Source organism: Spea bombifrons, chromosome 7 (assembly GCF_027358695.1).
Source record: "Spea bombifrons isolate aSpeBom1 chromosome 7, aSpeBom1.2.pri, whole genome shotgun sequence".
Lineage (NCBI taxonomy): Eukaryota > Metazoa > Chordata > Amphibia > Anura > Pelobatidae > Spea > Spea bombifrons.
This window is the reverse complement of record NC_071093.1, coordinates 4922014-4936543: the sequence shown is the minus strand read 5'-3', so window position 1 is coordinate 4936543 and position 14530 is coordinate 4922014. Positions and strand designations below refer to the sequence as shown.

Below are 14530 nucleotides of genomic sequence, written 5' to 3'. Positions count from 1 at the left end.
GTTACCCGTAATTTAATGTATGATATTGTAAGACAGAAAAGTTTGTTATATCCATCCAAATGTTAAATTGTTAAAGTAATCTCACCAGCGATGTGTTCCTCTTTGGTTTACTTATAGCTTTTTGGCCTGATCCCTACGCGGCCGTTATGTAACTAGGGATTGGGAAAGCCTTAATTAAAATTTATGCGGATATGACAGTCGGATTCGACTACATTAATTGAACCAGGAAAATGTCATACGTTAATTAAAAGCACACATCTGTGAGCCGTAATTAAAACTTTGGATCTCGACAAGAAAGTTTTTGAGTGAGCCGTGTTAAAGGGTTTCTGAGATGTATACTTTGTGTACAATGCATCATTTTATGCTTCAGGCAGAGTGCGGAACACTATTGTTATTTTATGTAAAAATTCTGGCGGCGGCGGCGCTATAATAGCGTATCAATTCAAAATGAAAAAGTTTCGATGTCACAAGTAATAAAGTGACTTCGGAGAGACATAAGGTTTCCCGCACCGCATCTCGGTAATGAGCAAGTATCAGACTTCTTATGGTATGAAATTGCCTGTCATACATAGTTCTAGCAGAGCAATTGGTTTCTATTATATTTTTACAGTTAGTTGAATGGCTGGTGACCCAGATAACAAAAATATGCACAAAATGAAAATCAATCATCGGAATTTTAGACCGAGAACATTCTATTTTATTTTTTCCCCATCCATGAACATAACTGTTCAAAGGCCGCAGCGTATTAAGCTTCTCTAAGCCCCAAAGGAAAAAAATATTATTGTTCTAAATCTGTATGTGAATGTTAGAAAAACAGTTTAGACCCAATTTTTTAAATATATATTTTAATATATGTTTCAGGTCATTTTGCATAGACTCCAAGTTACTGCATGTGACTTAGACAGATGTTTTGGAATTTAACTCCTCCCCCAGCTCCCTCTACAGGAAGCAGGAAGCCCACTTCCTGTACATGTTCCGTAGCTGGGCTCCGTAGGAATCCGTAGGAAGCAGCAGCAGCCAATTGCACACATGCTAGGAAGACATCAGGGTTCATACAACATATACAGTATGTCATTGGCTGCTGCGACTTCCATTGCTGGGCACGTACAGGAAGTGAACAAACGAATGCTTCCTGGTTTCAGTAGAGGCAGCTGAGGGAGGAGTTAAATGAGACAAACACTAAAGGCCTAAAGAACCTTAGTACAGCAAATATTTTTTTTTTACTTTATTAATAAGTGAAGCAATGAATTTTGAAATATAAAGAAAAACGAAAATATTTCTGAAAACCGCAAAGCAATGAAAGACTAATTACATTAACATAATGCAAATCATATTTCGACAGAACCGTCATAATATTCACAAATCATTCCATATCATTATCATGAAAGTGATGTATTTATTAGGCCATACCAAAAAGATAGCTTTATGTGCCCGAAACAACTTCACCAATGAAATATTGTAATGTGTGCGCTAAATCTTAGGGAAAACAATGGAAAGTGCATCGTAAAACAGCATTATAAAAGACATCAAAATAAACAAAATAAAGTTTTAAAATGTTTATTCATATGCATTATACATAATGAAAGTTTGTTACTTGCAAAAGCTTTTCACCTGGACATCTGTGTACAAATATGCCATATTTTAATATATATATATATATATATATATATATATATATATATATATATATATATATATATATATATATATATATATATATATATAAGCTAAATAGACAGATATAGAGATGGAAGAAAGATAAATGTGAAAAATGTGCTAAAATCACTGTAAATTATTGATAATAATGGAAATTCTCTTAATCCTAACCCTTCTCCCCACAACGTTTTTTACAACACTAACGTAGTCATTCTATAACAGGTAAACCGACATGCAGCTGTACGGTGGGATATTCCGGACCCAACTGCGGACGTAAAGTTTGCGACACGATTTGTGAGAACGGCGGCACGTGCAGCGTATCTGCTGGCAATCAACCTTCCTGCCGATGCCTTCCTGACTATACGGGGGACCGATGTCAATACCGTAAGTAGCCATATTGATAAGAACCTAGATTCTTGTATATTAGATTATTTTAATTTCTGGAAGAAGATGTGGGCAATTATGAATCTTCACCAAAGATTGAAGGCTTAGCTGTTTTTTTATGACAAGAGTGGTCTTCAAATATATCGCAGAACGCTGTCATTGAAATGGGTTGATGCAGGTCCGGACTGGCCAACTGGCAGACTGGATAAAAAGCCAATAGCGCCACACTTATCGGATCTGCCGACCGGGTGCTGCAGCGTTTTCATGCTCATGTAGCGTGTGGCCAGACAGATTCAGCAAAAAGTAGAGTGTGGCCGTGTATATCGAGCTCTTCATCGCCAGTCCGGCCCTGGGTTTATGTATGCATTGACGTGGCTAACACTATTAGTTTCTTAAGTTGTATTTCTCTTCTTGGTCATCTAGATGTGTGTCACCACTACTGCGTACACTCAGAGTCCTGCTCCATATCCAACGATGGAAATGTTGAGTGCGTCTGTCCTATGAGATATGAAGGGTCAAAATGTGAAGTTGACAAATGCCTAAGATGTCGAGGAGGCCAATGTATCATCAACAAGAACAGTTATGATATTGCGTGCAAGTAAGTTTCCATTAATGCGCTAGCTGACAGAACATTGGGTCAATTCCATTTTATCAGCCATTAGTGATCCTGTTTCCACAATTGATGGCTTCCAAAAAACATATATATATATAATGAGAGAAATAAATATTATATTGCTGTAGAAACTAATATTCTTTGGAACCATTCTCCAGATCCTGCACAATGTATGTTTCCAAAACCCAGAGAGACAGACGGCCCCATTTCATGCTTTTTAGAAAGCATTTTAATTGTTTTTGCTACAAAATGTTTTGACAAGATGAAATCAGAGGCTTTCCTGTATAAAATGTTTGCTTGTTTTATTTTATTGTGTTCTCCTTTTGATTTTATTGGTGTGTGTTAATGTGTAGGTGTATGTAATACGTTTAATGGATCAATCTTTTAGTTGACTTAAAGAATATTAGTCTGGGAAAAGCTTCTGTATTATTTCCAAAATGTTAATTGCTAATATCTGTATAGCTGAATGTCTATTACTAGATTCCGCCCAAAACGTTATTTCTACATTATAAAGGACCTATCCCAGTAAGCTTTTTTGAAGATGTGTACAACAAAATATGACACAACCTCACCCAAGAAGAGACCATGCTTTAATACCCCAAAAGGATCTTAAATTATAGCTTTTAACCCATACCTATCCAAATAATCCATTACACAAGGTCAATTCTTTGAATCCAAATGCACAAGTCTACTACGGAATCTGCAGACGCACTCTAAGTAAAATAAAAATATGTTCTTGTATTGTAAATATGAATATGTATCGTATCAGGGGCCGGACTGGCGATGGCGAGGCGGCTCTGGCACTTTAAGGCCAGCGGCTGCTGGATGATGTGAATGCGCCTGACGGCTGGATATGCCCGGCCACACGCTACGGTTTTATACACATGAAGCGTGTTGCCGGGCATATCAAGCCGCTGGCCGCACACCTGCCATTGGAGCAGATCGGATGAGCGTGTGGCGCCGTCGGCTAGTAGCCCATTGGGCATTTGCATAGGGCCACTCTGGGTCTGTATGCTATAAATAGGAATATTGAGACATATAGCTCCCTTAATCGCTAAACACCTGAGAGAGGGAAAAAAAATCAACTAATTACTTACATTGCTCACTTTTTTAACTCATATTTCAGATATTTTATTTTTTTTTAGAATTTCTAGCATCTACAGATTTCATAGAAGGGTTTTTTACTCTTGCAGACTCCCCCAGTACGCTTTAATATTTGTTATTCACGGCAAAAAAAAAAAAAGAAAAACGGTATGTTCCCGGTGACATTTTGATAGAAACAACAGATTTACTTTTGGGTGATATGGTAGAAAAGTAGAAGAACGGAAAGATGACATCTTCAAATTAATTTTTTCTGGCGCATGTTAGCAGTAGGGGTTGCCATTCCGTGCTTACAAAGCAGAGAGTCTCGGTTCCTCTCTCTCTCTCTCGAGAATCTACAGTAGATATTTGTACTGCGTAAGTAAATGTTAGCGCTGCCTTGTTTATCTGAACTAACAGTTTGCAAATATAATAGCCTAAGAGGAAAAATACGTATACATTCTTGTCATCATGCTGTTTAAAAAATTATTGCCCGAGGCCGACCTGTCATACAGACAATGCTTTCAGCCGGCTGTTTCTTTATGTGCGATCAGATTAAAATATTTACTTGGGGAGGCTTAGATCAGCTTTCAGATCTACAGGATTTGACAATAATTACATCTTTTTTTTTTTTTTTCCCCCATCTCAGCTGTACTAACGGAAAAATCGCCTCTAGCTGTCAGTTGTGTGACGGCTACTGTTATAATGGGGGCACGTGTCAGCTGGACCCCGAGACCAATATACCTGCCTGCGTGTGAGTATAATTTGAGTGACGTCTTTTGATAGCCTTGCCTGATAAAAAAAAAACAAAAAAAAACGAATGACAATTTTAGGAGCGTTTGATGAATTATTCTGTTTGTTCTAATATTAATACGATAGCATTAATAGCATTCGAAACTCATTATTATAAAATAGTAGAGTAAATCGTTTCAATTCTCAGGCTTAACACATAAAGCATTACGTACTCGTATCTTGTGCTTTTGTTGAGGCGATTCTTCAATGTAAAATACTATTTTTTAAAACATTACATTTTTGCAACTTTTTACAAACATAATAATAATCTTTGGGAAAAAAAAGCTAAAATATTAGATTAGCAATAATGTATTAATACTTTATTGAAAGGAATAAAGTACACATTAAAGGCACTTTAATACACTTTAATGCTACATGATTCCTTTGTATTTTCATGATGCCCCCATTGCAAATGCACAGAAGGGTTCATTAGAACCCCCCAACATGTATTTGCCCCTTTCCCCATCGCCATCTATTTTCCATGCCGGGAATGTGCTTGATTTCATTTCCAAGGGTAGCCCTTTCCTGCCGCTGATTGGCTGCTTCAAACCAGCCAATCAGTGGCAAGAATCATCAGGCTACAGAGGAGCATGGCAGCTGCAGGGCTGCAGATTCTACCTCAATTAAGCTATTTTATTTTTTTCATTTATGAAGAATGCATATTAAATTACTCACAGAGGGTTAAGGTTACTCACAGAGTACTTAAATATACATTCCCTCATACTGTCCCTTTAAAACGGTTGGAAAACAAAAAAATATAAATAAGAAATCCTGTGGTTATTAGGCTTTTAGAACATGAGATAGCAGCGATGATTAGAAGACAGAAGCTGAACTCTTTATCCTTTGCAAAGAAACAATATTTTTGAACACGGAAAGAAAAGATGCTGTGCGAGCATTGCATTTTTAAGGCGTATAGAAGAATACGTTTGAAGGAAGCTAAAAAGAAAGGAAGCCAAGAGGTTAATTGCCTTTTTTCCCCCATTTAGTCATGACTCATAGTAAGGGGGCACAAGGTGAAAATATGTTAACCTACTTACAAAAGGTTCATATCCCATTAAATTTATAACAGATCGACCACTGGCCTCTTATTTATTCTTCTCAAGATAGACCAAAAACAGAATCTCAAAAAAAAATATTAGTTGTGTACACAAAGTTTGAGCAAAGACATCTCAAAGTTGTTGACCATCGACTTTCAACTGTTAATTCAATTTTATATTTACAAAGGAGAAAAATGTCACTCTTTGTCCAAAGACAAAAAAAAATACTTTCTTCTACTTAGTTTTATTTGCTTTTAAGGGGATGGTGCCCTTGAAACAACACTTGAAACAGTGTATATTAAATATAAAAAAGTATACATTGTACTAGAAAATAAAAAAAACAATACATTAAGAGACAAGGTAAAACTTATGAGCAAGAACTGTTTTAACCCCTTAATGACAAAGCCCGTACATGTACGTGCTCAAAATGCATTGTTTTCAATGGGTTAAGAGACCGCCCATTGTCCTTAAGGGGTTAAAAACATTGGTCCATCCATTTCATGACCAGGTGATCTGTAATATCGATACATGGAGTGACCGGATTTCTCAAGGACCTTTTTCTCTTTGATCAATGCTTTTACTCTACTGAGAAAGTGGTAGATAAGTAGAAGTTTAATACAGTGAGGGGATTTAAACATGCATGGGATCGGCATACGGCTCCTGAATCCAAGACGAGACCGACGGCTGATTAAGGTTTGAGTCTTTGCGGCAGGAGAAAAGGACAAACTAAACGGGGGCCGAATGGTTCTCATCTGCTATTAAATCCCCCAATGAAGATTAAAGTCAGTTAATTAAGTGCACGCCTGGCTTTTTTCTTTTTGCGGAGTTTAATGGGCGCATCATTCACTCTGTTAGTCTTCCCTCGCCTCTCTATGATGACCTTTTTACGTGGTCTCTTCTCTGTGTTTTAGCTCAGATCTCACTAATGTTTAGAGTCGATACAATTTAACATCTCAGTTGTTAGAATGTTACCGTCAGGGAGGGAATGGCGACAACCGTTAAGAACATTAAAGTGAAATCAGATCTGTATTCTTGCTATATTTATCAAATTGGTTTTATCTGCCATCAAATTCTATGCATCTTTTTATGTACAAAGCCTACTTTATGCACACGTCTCTAAAAAGTTCAGGTCACTTATTTTAATAAAACGTCTTAAATGCTTTAAACAATCAATAAGCACAAATCTGAGAAATAGTTCTGCTCTCCGCTGTCTACGTTCAATTGAAAAGCCCGGAAAAAAATGGCAGAAAATTCATGTTATTTTACTAAATTCTACAGATGCTCTGTGGGCTTTAAAAGTCAGCGCTGCGACCAGAAAGTGAACCCTTGCGATTACTACTGTCAGAATGAGGGAATTTGCACAATAACTGCGTTAAATGAACCGAAATGCAAGTAGGTTTAACCTTCCACTTAACAATCACGCTGTCTCACGCCATCATCGCCCATTCCATTTTAATTTAAAATCATGCGCTACCACGCTCCTCGCGTTTTTTATGTTCTTCATTCTTTTGTTTGCGTGATATGTTGATCTTCCACTCTTCCAAAACTAGATTTCTAAAAAAACCCCCATTGTTTTCTGGTTTTATATATAATTGAAATTGTACAGAGTATTGTATCTATAAGCGTGTGTATATATATATATTTATATATATATATATATATATATATATATATATCTGCGAGTTTTTACTAATATACGGCATCAAATAGAAGAAAGTAAAGCAGATCATCTGGTGATATAGCTGGACGTGTAAAAGGTTTTATACACTTTATACAAACTCAGTGCATTGTGGGTGAAGTAGGTCGGAATTTTCTCCCAGTACATTCCAATTACTTCCAATGGACCATTAGGATACCATCAGCACATTTTGCAGCTATTACCTGCAAGTCTGTGATGACTTAATGGGCTCTCTATGGTTTTACAGTGTTTTGGCCAAATTGGATGAAGACCAAATTAGGATAAAGGTTTGCAGTCAAAATACACACACATAGATTATATATATATATACACACACACAGAGTATATGACTTAATGTCCTACTTGGACACTGGGCTTGTGCTCCACCTCCTGCATTCCATGATGCCAACTCATGTTGGCTTCCCATTTTATAGTTATTTTATAGTTTTTGTAGGGCTAGGATGTCTCCCGGCACCTGGAGTACATGTACAGGCTCAAAATGCATTGTTTTCAATGGGTTTAGGGGCTGCCCATTGTCTTTAAGGGGTTAATATGCCCAAAACAATTTTAAAAAAATCATAGCAAAATACATTGTATCATTGATTCTTGCTGCTGAAAAACAAAGCATTCAATCCCGTATACAAATGCATAAGTAATGTACATGGAATAGGCAGCGCATAGACAGATAGAAAAAGCGATGTGGGAAAATTAATAAAATAATAAAATAATATTAATAATAATAAAATAATGTTAACACAAAACATACAACTTTCTAACAGACAACTTCTACCATTATAATATGTATCAATCCCATATGACTTATTTTTCCATATATAGGATGTGTATTGTTATTACTAATGATGTTCCCCTTCCATATGTTATTAATACATCATAACCAACATCTCAAAAAATTACATCTGTATGTCACCTTTGACTTCTACACATAACCTTGTTTTATAGATGATAGATACATAGAGGGCACCTTATTCTTTTGAAGTTTGACAATTGAACTTCCTTCACAATTCCGGATTCTACATTTCATTCAGAGATGTCGTAGCAGCATAGAGCGTTCCTAAATGTGGGGTCTCAGGAAGAAAAGTCGCCCTAGAGCAGTAATAGATAGATAGAAAGATAGATAGATAGATAGATAGATAGATAGATAGATAGATAGATAGATAGATAGATGGATGGATAGATAATGGGTCGATAGATAGATAGATGATAGATAGATAGATAGATAGATAGATAGATAGATAGATAGATAGATAGATAGATGGATAGATAATGGATAGATAGATAGATAGATAGATAGATAGATAGATAGATAGATAGATAGATAGATAATGGATAGATAGATAGATAGATAGATATGCAGACATACTAATTGTTTAATGAATGAATAGATGTTGTCGGAAGGAAATACACATTGTGACTATGCATCTGATGGCTTCACACACAAGTGTTACTTTGTTACATGAGTGAAGAACACACATATAAACATGTTCATATGGTATGCACTAAACACGGGGAAAACCCTGCAAGAGTCACGTTGGGGGGGGAAGCAACCTTTTTAGCCACGTGTTATGTTAATTTCCAATTTATGATCATTGCTGCAACATCACATGCCTGCTCCACAGCTCACCATTATAACTTTATGATCTTATCCTTTATTCACATTTTTGAGAGAAGGAAACAAAAAGTTATCTGTCATTATTTGCACGGAGAATATTATTGTATATTATTAATATATGGCTTTGTTCACACGGGTGATAGCTGCTTTTGCAACAGATATTTAGTAAGATTCTGCTTAGGTATTATAAAGGTCTGGTCATACGGCAGAACAAAGTCTATTAGATAATAATCGTTTAGTAAAAAACAATCGTCGAAAGACTGACATATTGTCATTTACGTGGTGTTTTGAGTCTTGTTTTACATTATTTTGTTTGTCTTTTTTTATGTTTCTGATTTCTGTTGTTGAGTAAATTGTAGAGCGTCTTCCATGGCATCCGTCTACTTTCTGATATCTGCTGTGAGATAAATTGCGGGCAGTTTTGTAAGCACTTACTTAAATACAAAAATAAAAACATCAGCTTTGTGAACAAAGCCTTAAATGTGAAAAATACAACTTGGGGTTGTAAATATTTTTTTAAAAAATAGTTTTATAGGGTTTTTTCTTTTTTTTTCTTCAGTAGGTTAGTTTGTTAACAGCTGGTATCCATTCATTTCATCATATAATTGGTCCTTTTTTAGATGTTCAGCCAACTGGTCAGGAAAGCAATGCGAGAGGCCAGCTCCCAAGAGCAGCAAGTCTGACAACGCTAGCACGAGTAAGTATTTGAGATGAGCATACGCAATCGCTTGAAACATATCATTGAACTCAAGCCTTGATCTTAACAAGCACTGATTTAATAGTAATCGTTATAGAAAATACCTGCCGTAAAGATGCTGCTCATAGTAGATTATATCGGTTTATATCATTCCGTTCATATGTCAGATTTCTTTTGAAAAATGGATGTGGAATTTTAAGCATGAAATATCTGCAGTTTAATTAAATGCTTAATAATTTATTTTCTATACTGTGTGTCTCTTTTCATACCTAATGGAACCTTTATTAATCAACCAGGAAAGCAGCTTTGACAAGGGGTCAATAAAAAATAATTATATGTTCTTAAACGACACAAGTCAGGAAAACATTTATTTCTTATTTTTTAAATCAACTGCAAATGTTTATCTAAACCTACACATGATATTTTTCACAATGGTAATTTTACATTTTTCTAATGTAATACTTTGTTCTATAACATTACAGTATATATATATATATTTTTTTATTATTATTATTATTATTATTTATTTTTTTTAATATATTTTTTTCCCCAGAATATTAGTGAAAATACAAATCATATTTTACATACATTTTACAAATAAAAAAAAAAAGAAAAACCTAAAGTAATCATTATTTTTTTTCTTTTTCTTATAGGGAGTATTGCAATTATTGTTCCATTAGTTTTATTGGTGACCCTGATCACTACATTAGTAATTGGGCTCCTGCTATGTAAAAGGAGAAGACGGTAAGTTACAATACAATATAATTACGATAATTGAGATGGGATTTTTAGGACGGCTTTCTTCCTGCACTACATACTACAGTAATTATTCCAAAATAAAATCTGTTTTAAAATAATATATTGGTTTTTATTTTATTTAGCAAAATAAGATTTTAAGATGTTTTCACAAAATCAAATAATATTGCAAAGCTGGCCATCGAACAATGAATCTTTGCCGTAGCTCATTATTTTTATATATCTCCCGTCAGTATGTTCATTGACTTTCTTTCAATTGTCTAGTATTCCTGTACTAGAGCGGATTTGATAAACTTTGAGTTGGTTCACATTGCTTTACTTAACAGCTCTTCCTAATTCTCACCCTCTTGGCCAAAACATTGCAAGACTTTGTAGCCCTAAAAGATTAAATCGGAAAGCATTTGGTATTAGGTCTTGGTGAAGGATGGCGTCGCATTGCATCTCTTGGAAAAATAATTCCAGATTTGTCTTTTTGAATTGTACAACGTGACAAAACTACCGAGATTTTGGGTGATTTAGCTGCCATTAATAACATAACACCAGCCATATGAAAGGAAATCTATTTTATGTATTTATATTATTTTACAAAAACTGTAAAACCTATACAAGCACATTTGAAAATGTAAGTAACTAACACGCTTGAAAATCGTTTAGGACAAAAACAATACGAAGGCAACCCATAATAAATGGAGGCATGAATGTAGAAATCGGAAACCCATCTTATAACATGTATGAGGTGGACCACGACCACAATGACGGAACACTCTTAGACCCAAATTTCATCATTGAGTTGGATAAGGTAACCTTTTGTTTGATACATATTATAGTGTTCTATGTTTAATGTAGATTGAAACATGGAAATGAAGGCCATGTAACAATTATTTTTACCCATCTGTTAAAAAGATCGACTTAAGATTTCTCTTATAATTATTACTATTTATAGTTCACCATCACATTCTGCAATGAGTACGTAGAGTAGAAGATTTACAAATGTTGCAGTTATTCAAGAAACAGATACATGACAGCGTTAAACCTACAGTAATGTTTCCTTTAATGTTCAACTCAAAATGAGGAGTCTCAACAAAATTCTATTAATCAACATGCTTTGTTTCATAAAATGTAGCAAGCCAGTATATTAGAACACTAAGACATCCTGTTGTTAGTATCTTTCCAGAACGTTTACATGTTTATATTTCAAAGGACCGCATGTATGATAAATTTACTAACACCACATGTTTGTATACAGTCCAGGTTCTTGGGGGGTGGGCCTGCAGCATTCAAAATTGCCCACACGGCACCGCCAATCTACATAAATTCAGATCTGAAAGGACCACTAGCTCCTGGGGTGAGATATAAATCACCTGCCGTATCACATCATTGCATGTTGAGTGTTCCATGTGTGATCCGTAACATTAAAATTCCATCAAAAACAGCCGACCTTCTCATTCCTTCATTATAAAAAAATATTACTGCTCAACGAAGCTCTTTTATTTCAAATATATAATCATCTGTATATATATATATATATATATATATATATATATATATATATATATATATATATACACTCTATTATATGGATATATTATATGGATTATATTTTATTTGGATATATTGTATTCTTCTTAAATCAAGATAAGTGAACTTGGACATAGACTGACGTGAACACAAATTGAACACCTAAAACCAATGTCACCTTTGTGCCAGTGGGTTTCTAAATCCATTAAGATAATATTAAGATTAATATATTGATATTCTACTAAATGCCCTGAAACATTGTAATGCTTCTCGAGACGCAGTTGATTGGCGCCGGTGTACACAGACAACACCGCATTATAATAATGAAATCTGGTCTTGCATTAGAACACACAATGCAGGTGCTTTTAAACACGTAGCTGTGAATGAAATATGAAATCCTTGTCATCACTGACATTAGACGAGACAACCGGCAGGATTGCTTTTAATTGTTTTAAGGATTGTGGTTTGTGCGTCCAAATCCCTTCATACGTTAAAATCTAAACATTTATTAACAGTATTAATATTAATATTAAGTACTTATTTTCATGACTATAGTAATACATCGCATTAAAAACAATATACGTGTTTGTGTGTGTGCAAGTGTTTTCCACAGTTTCATCATCTTCACCCTCTTTCACCCAATCATTAGTTCTATCATCTACAACACCGGCTACCAACTTCCATTCTTTTCCCTTGATGTTGTTCTCAAGTACCATCAATGTTGTTTTTTTCTTACACCAATAAAAGAGGGATTTTACCCATAATTTATTATAATCCTAAGGTTACGTTCCCATTATTCTCTTATTATCACTTCAGAAATCTATACTCAAATCATAAAATGTTATTGTCATCAAGAAGACCCCACAAGGTCTGTCTAAAAGTACTCCTGCCTACACAACTTAAGAACATGTATTAACCATGATAACAGCGCCATAAACTGTTTGGCCCAACCTAATATTGAAAGTATAGCATTTAAGCCCCTTTTATTACTACCATTCTGTGTATATAGTCTATAATATCTCCAGGTCTTCTTTATGAACCATGCTATACCTGTCAAGCTTTTTAACCCCAGCCTTCAAGGCTGAGGGACATGGGGAAGATTCTGACCAGGTGGCTATTGTCGACATGGCATGCTATTTGTTCCCTGATGAAGGAGGCTTTGGCCAAAACATTGGCTTAATAAACTAAGCATGGCTTTATCGTGAGTGTGCACAGTATATATGTGTATGGATCAACAAGGGGATCAATTACATTATCTGTTAGACCTAAACCTCATAATTCTTGATATTTCATTATTGATTTCTAGTTTTTTAGGTGGCTAAAGTCCACATGAAGCTATTAAAAAGGCAAAGACAGATATTTTTATTTAAAAAAAGTATTGGGTTGGTTCCATAGGCAACGAGAACAATTTGATGGTGTCAAACTTAAAAAATAACTTTTCACATTCATTTTTCGTAACAAAAATGCATGCTCTGGGAACCCACCACGACTGATTGTATTTATACCTTCTTTCCCACAGCCCACGAACTACTCAAATCCCGTGTATGCAAAACTGTTTGTAGACGGCCACAATTGTCGGAACTCTTTGATCAGCATCGAAGAAAGAAAAGAACTTCTTCCAAAGAAAATAGAAAATGTGATCAGAGAGACTGTGGCTTAATCTCTACTATTCCGTTACCTTTTATACTCTGTATAAATGTATAAAATATGATTACTTTTCTATGTACCAACAGTATTATAATTGTTTCGTCATCAGCATTACCTCTTTTTTTTATTATTTCTTTTTTTTTTTTTTGTTCTGCTGATGACTATAGACCGACCATTTGTATGGTATTTTTATGAAGAATAAACTGCACTACAGTTAAATTTAAACTACAATGCTGCTCAAACACCATTTTATTTCTTAAAACTGAAGGCAACGCTATTTCTTTGTAGTGTGAAATGAGAAATCCATTTTATATGAACTTTTTTTAGGTTCAATTTTGTCTTTTCACGAAATGATTCCGAATGATTGTGACTTGTTATAGATTGGATTAAAACTTTAATATTATGCATTCAGAATATTTAGTATACGCCAATTGAAGTTTACTGTTGGCCATCTGATGTCACAATAAACATACAGTACGGTTTATAAATGATATTTCTTCTCAATGGATAAAACATTTTGCAATTAATGTTGGTTCTGATATAAAATGAAAACAATTAAAGGGTTATAGATTTGTATAGCTAGAGCTGTTTACATCTGAACCTCAACTTTTGGGACCGTATGGATTAAACTTAAAATATATATATATGCATTTTATCGCTTAGGTGTTGGAGTAACAGTATTAATTTTATATTAAATATTTCAATTTCATGTTTATACGTCATTAAGAATTTTGTTTGGAACTCATGCATCACATCTGTCAAAAAATATCCGACAAGATCCACTACCTACCGTTTTTTAAAAATTTTATCAAAATGTATAAAGTCTGTCAAACACTTTTAAGTCCCATGAATTGGTCTTTTTTTTTTCTTCAATGATATTTCTATACAAATGTAGCCTACATGTTTTGTCGAAACACTGGTAGAAAACCTAATCTCATTCGTTCTAGAACTTGGGAAAAAAACAGCCAAAAAAGGCTGACCTAAAATATACAAATAATTTAAATAACTTTTAGAATCTATCACACAATTAATAAAATAAAAA

General features: G+C 34.6%; 1 protein-coding gene across 1 annotated transcript in view; it reads left to right on the top strand.

Annotated features, from left to right (window-relative positions):
• LRP1B (LDL receptor related protein 1B) overlaps window positions 1–14324 on the top strand; it is a 557319-nt gene extending 542995 nt beyond the window's left edge. The window contains exons 84-91 of the mRNA XM_053471115.1: window positions 1879–2040; window positions 2464–2638; window positions 4383–4487; window positions 9491–9567; window positions 10221–10311; window positions 10978–11122; window positions 11570–11668; window positions 13361–14324. Of these exons, the coding sequence (XP_053327090.1) occupies window positions 1879–2040; window positions 2464–2638; window positions 4383–4487; window positions 9491–9567; window positions 10221–10311; window positions 10978–11122; window positions 11570–11668; window positions 13361–13501 (995 nt within the window). The 3' untranslated portion in view covers window positions 13502–14324. The remainder of the gene's footprint in view (window positions 1–1878; window positions 2041–2463; window positions 2639–4382; window positions 4488–9490; window positions 9568–10220; window positions 10312–10977; window positions 11123–11569; window positions 11669–13360) is intronic.
• Window positions 14325–14530: the final 206 nt, after the last annotated feature.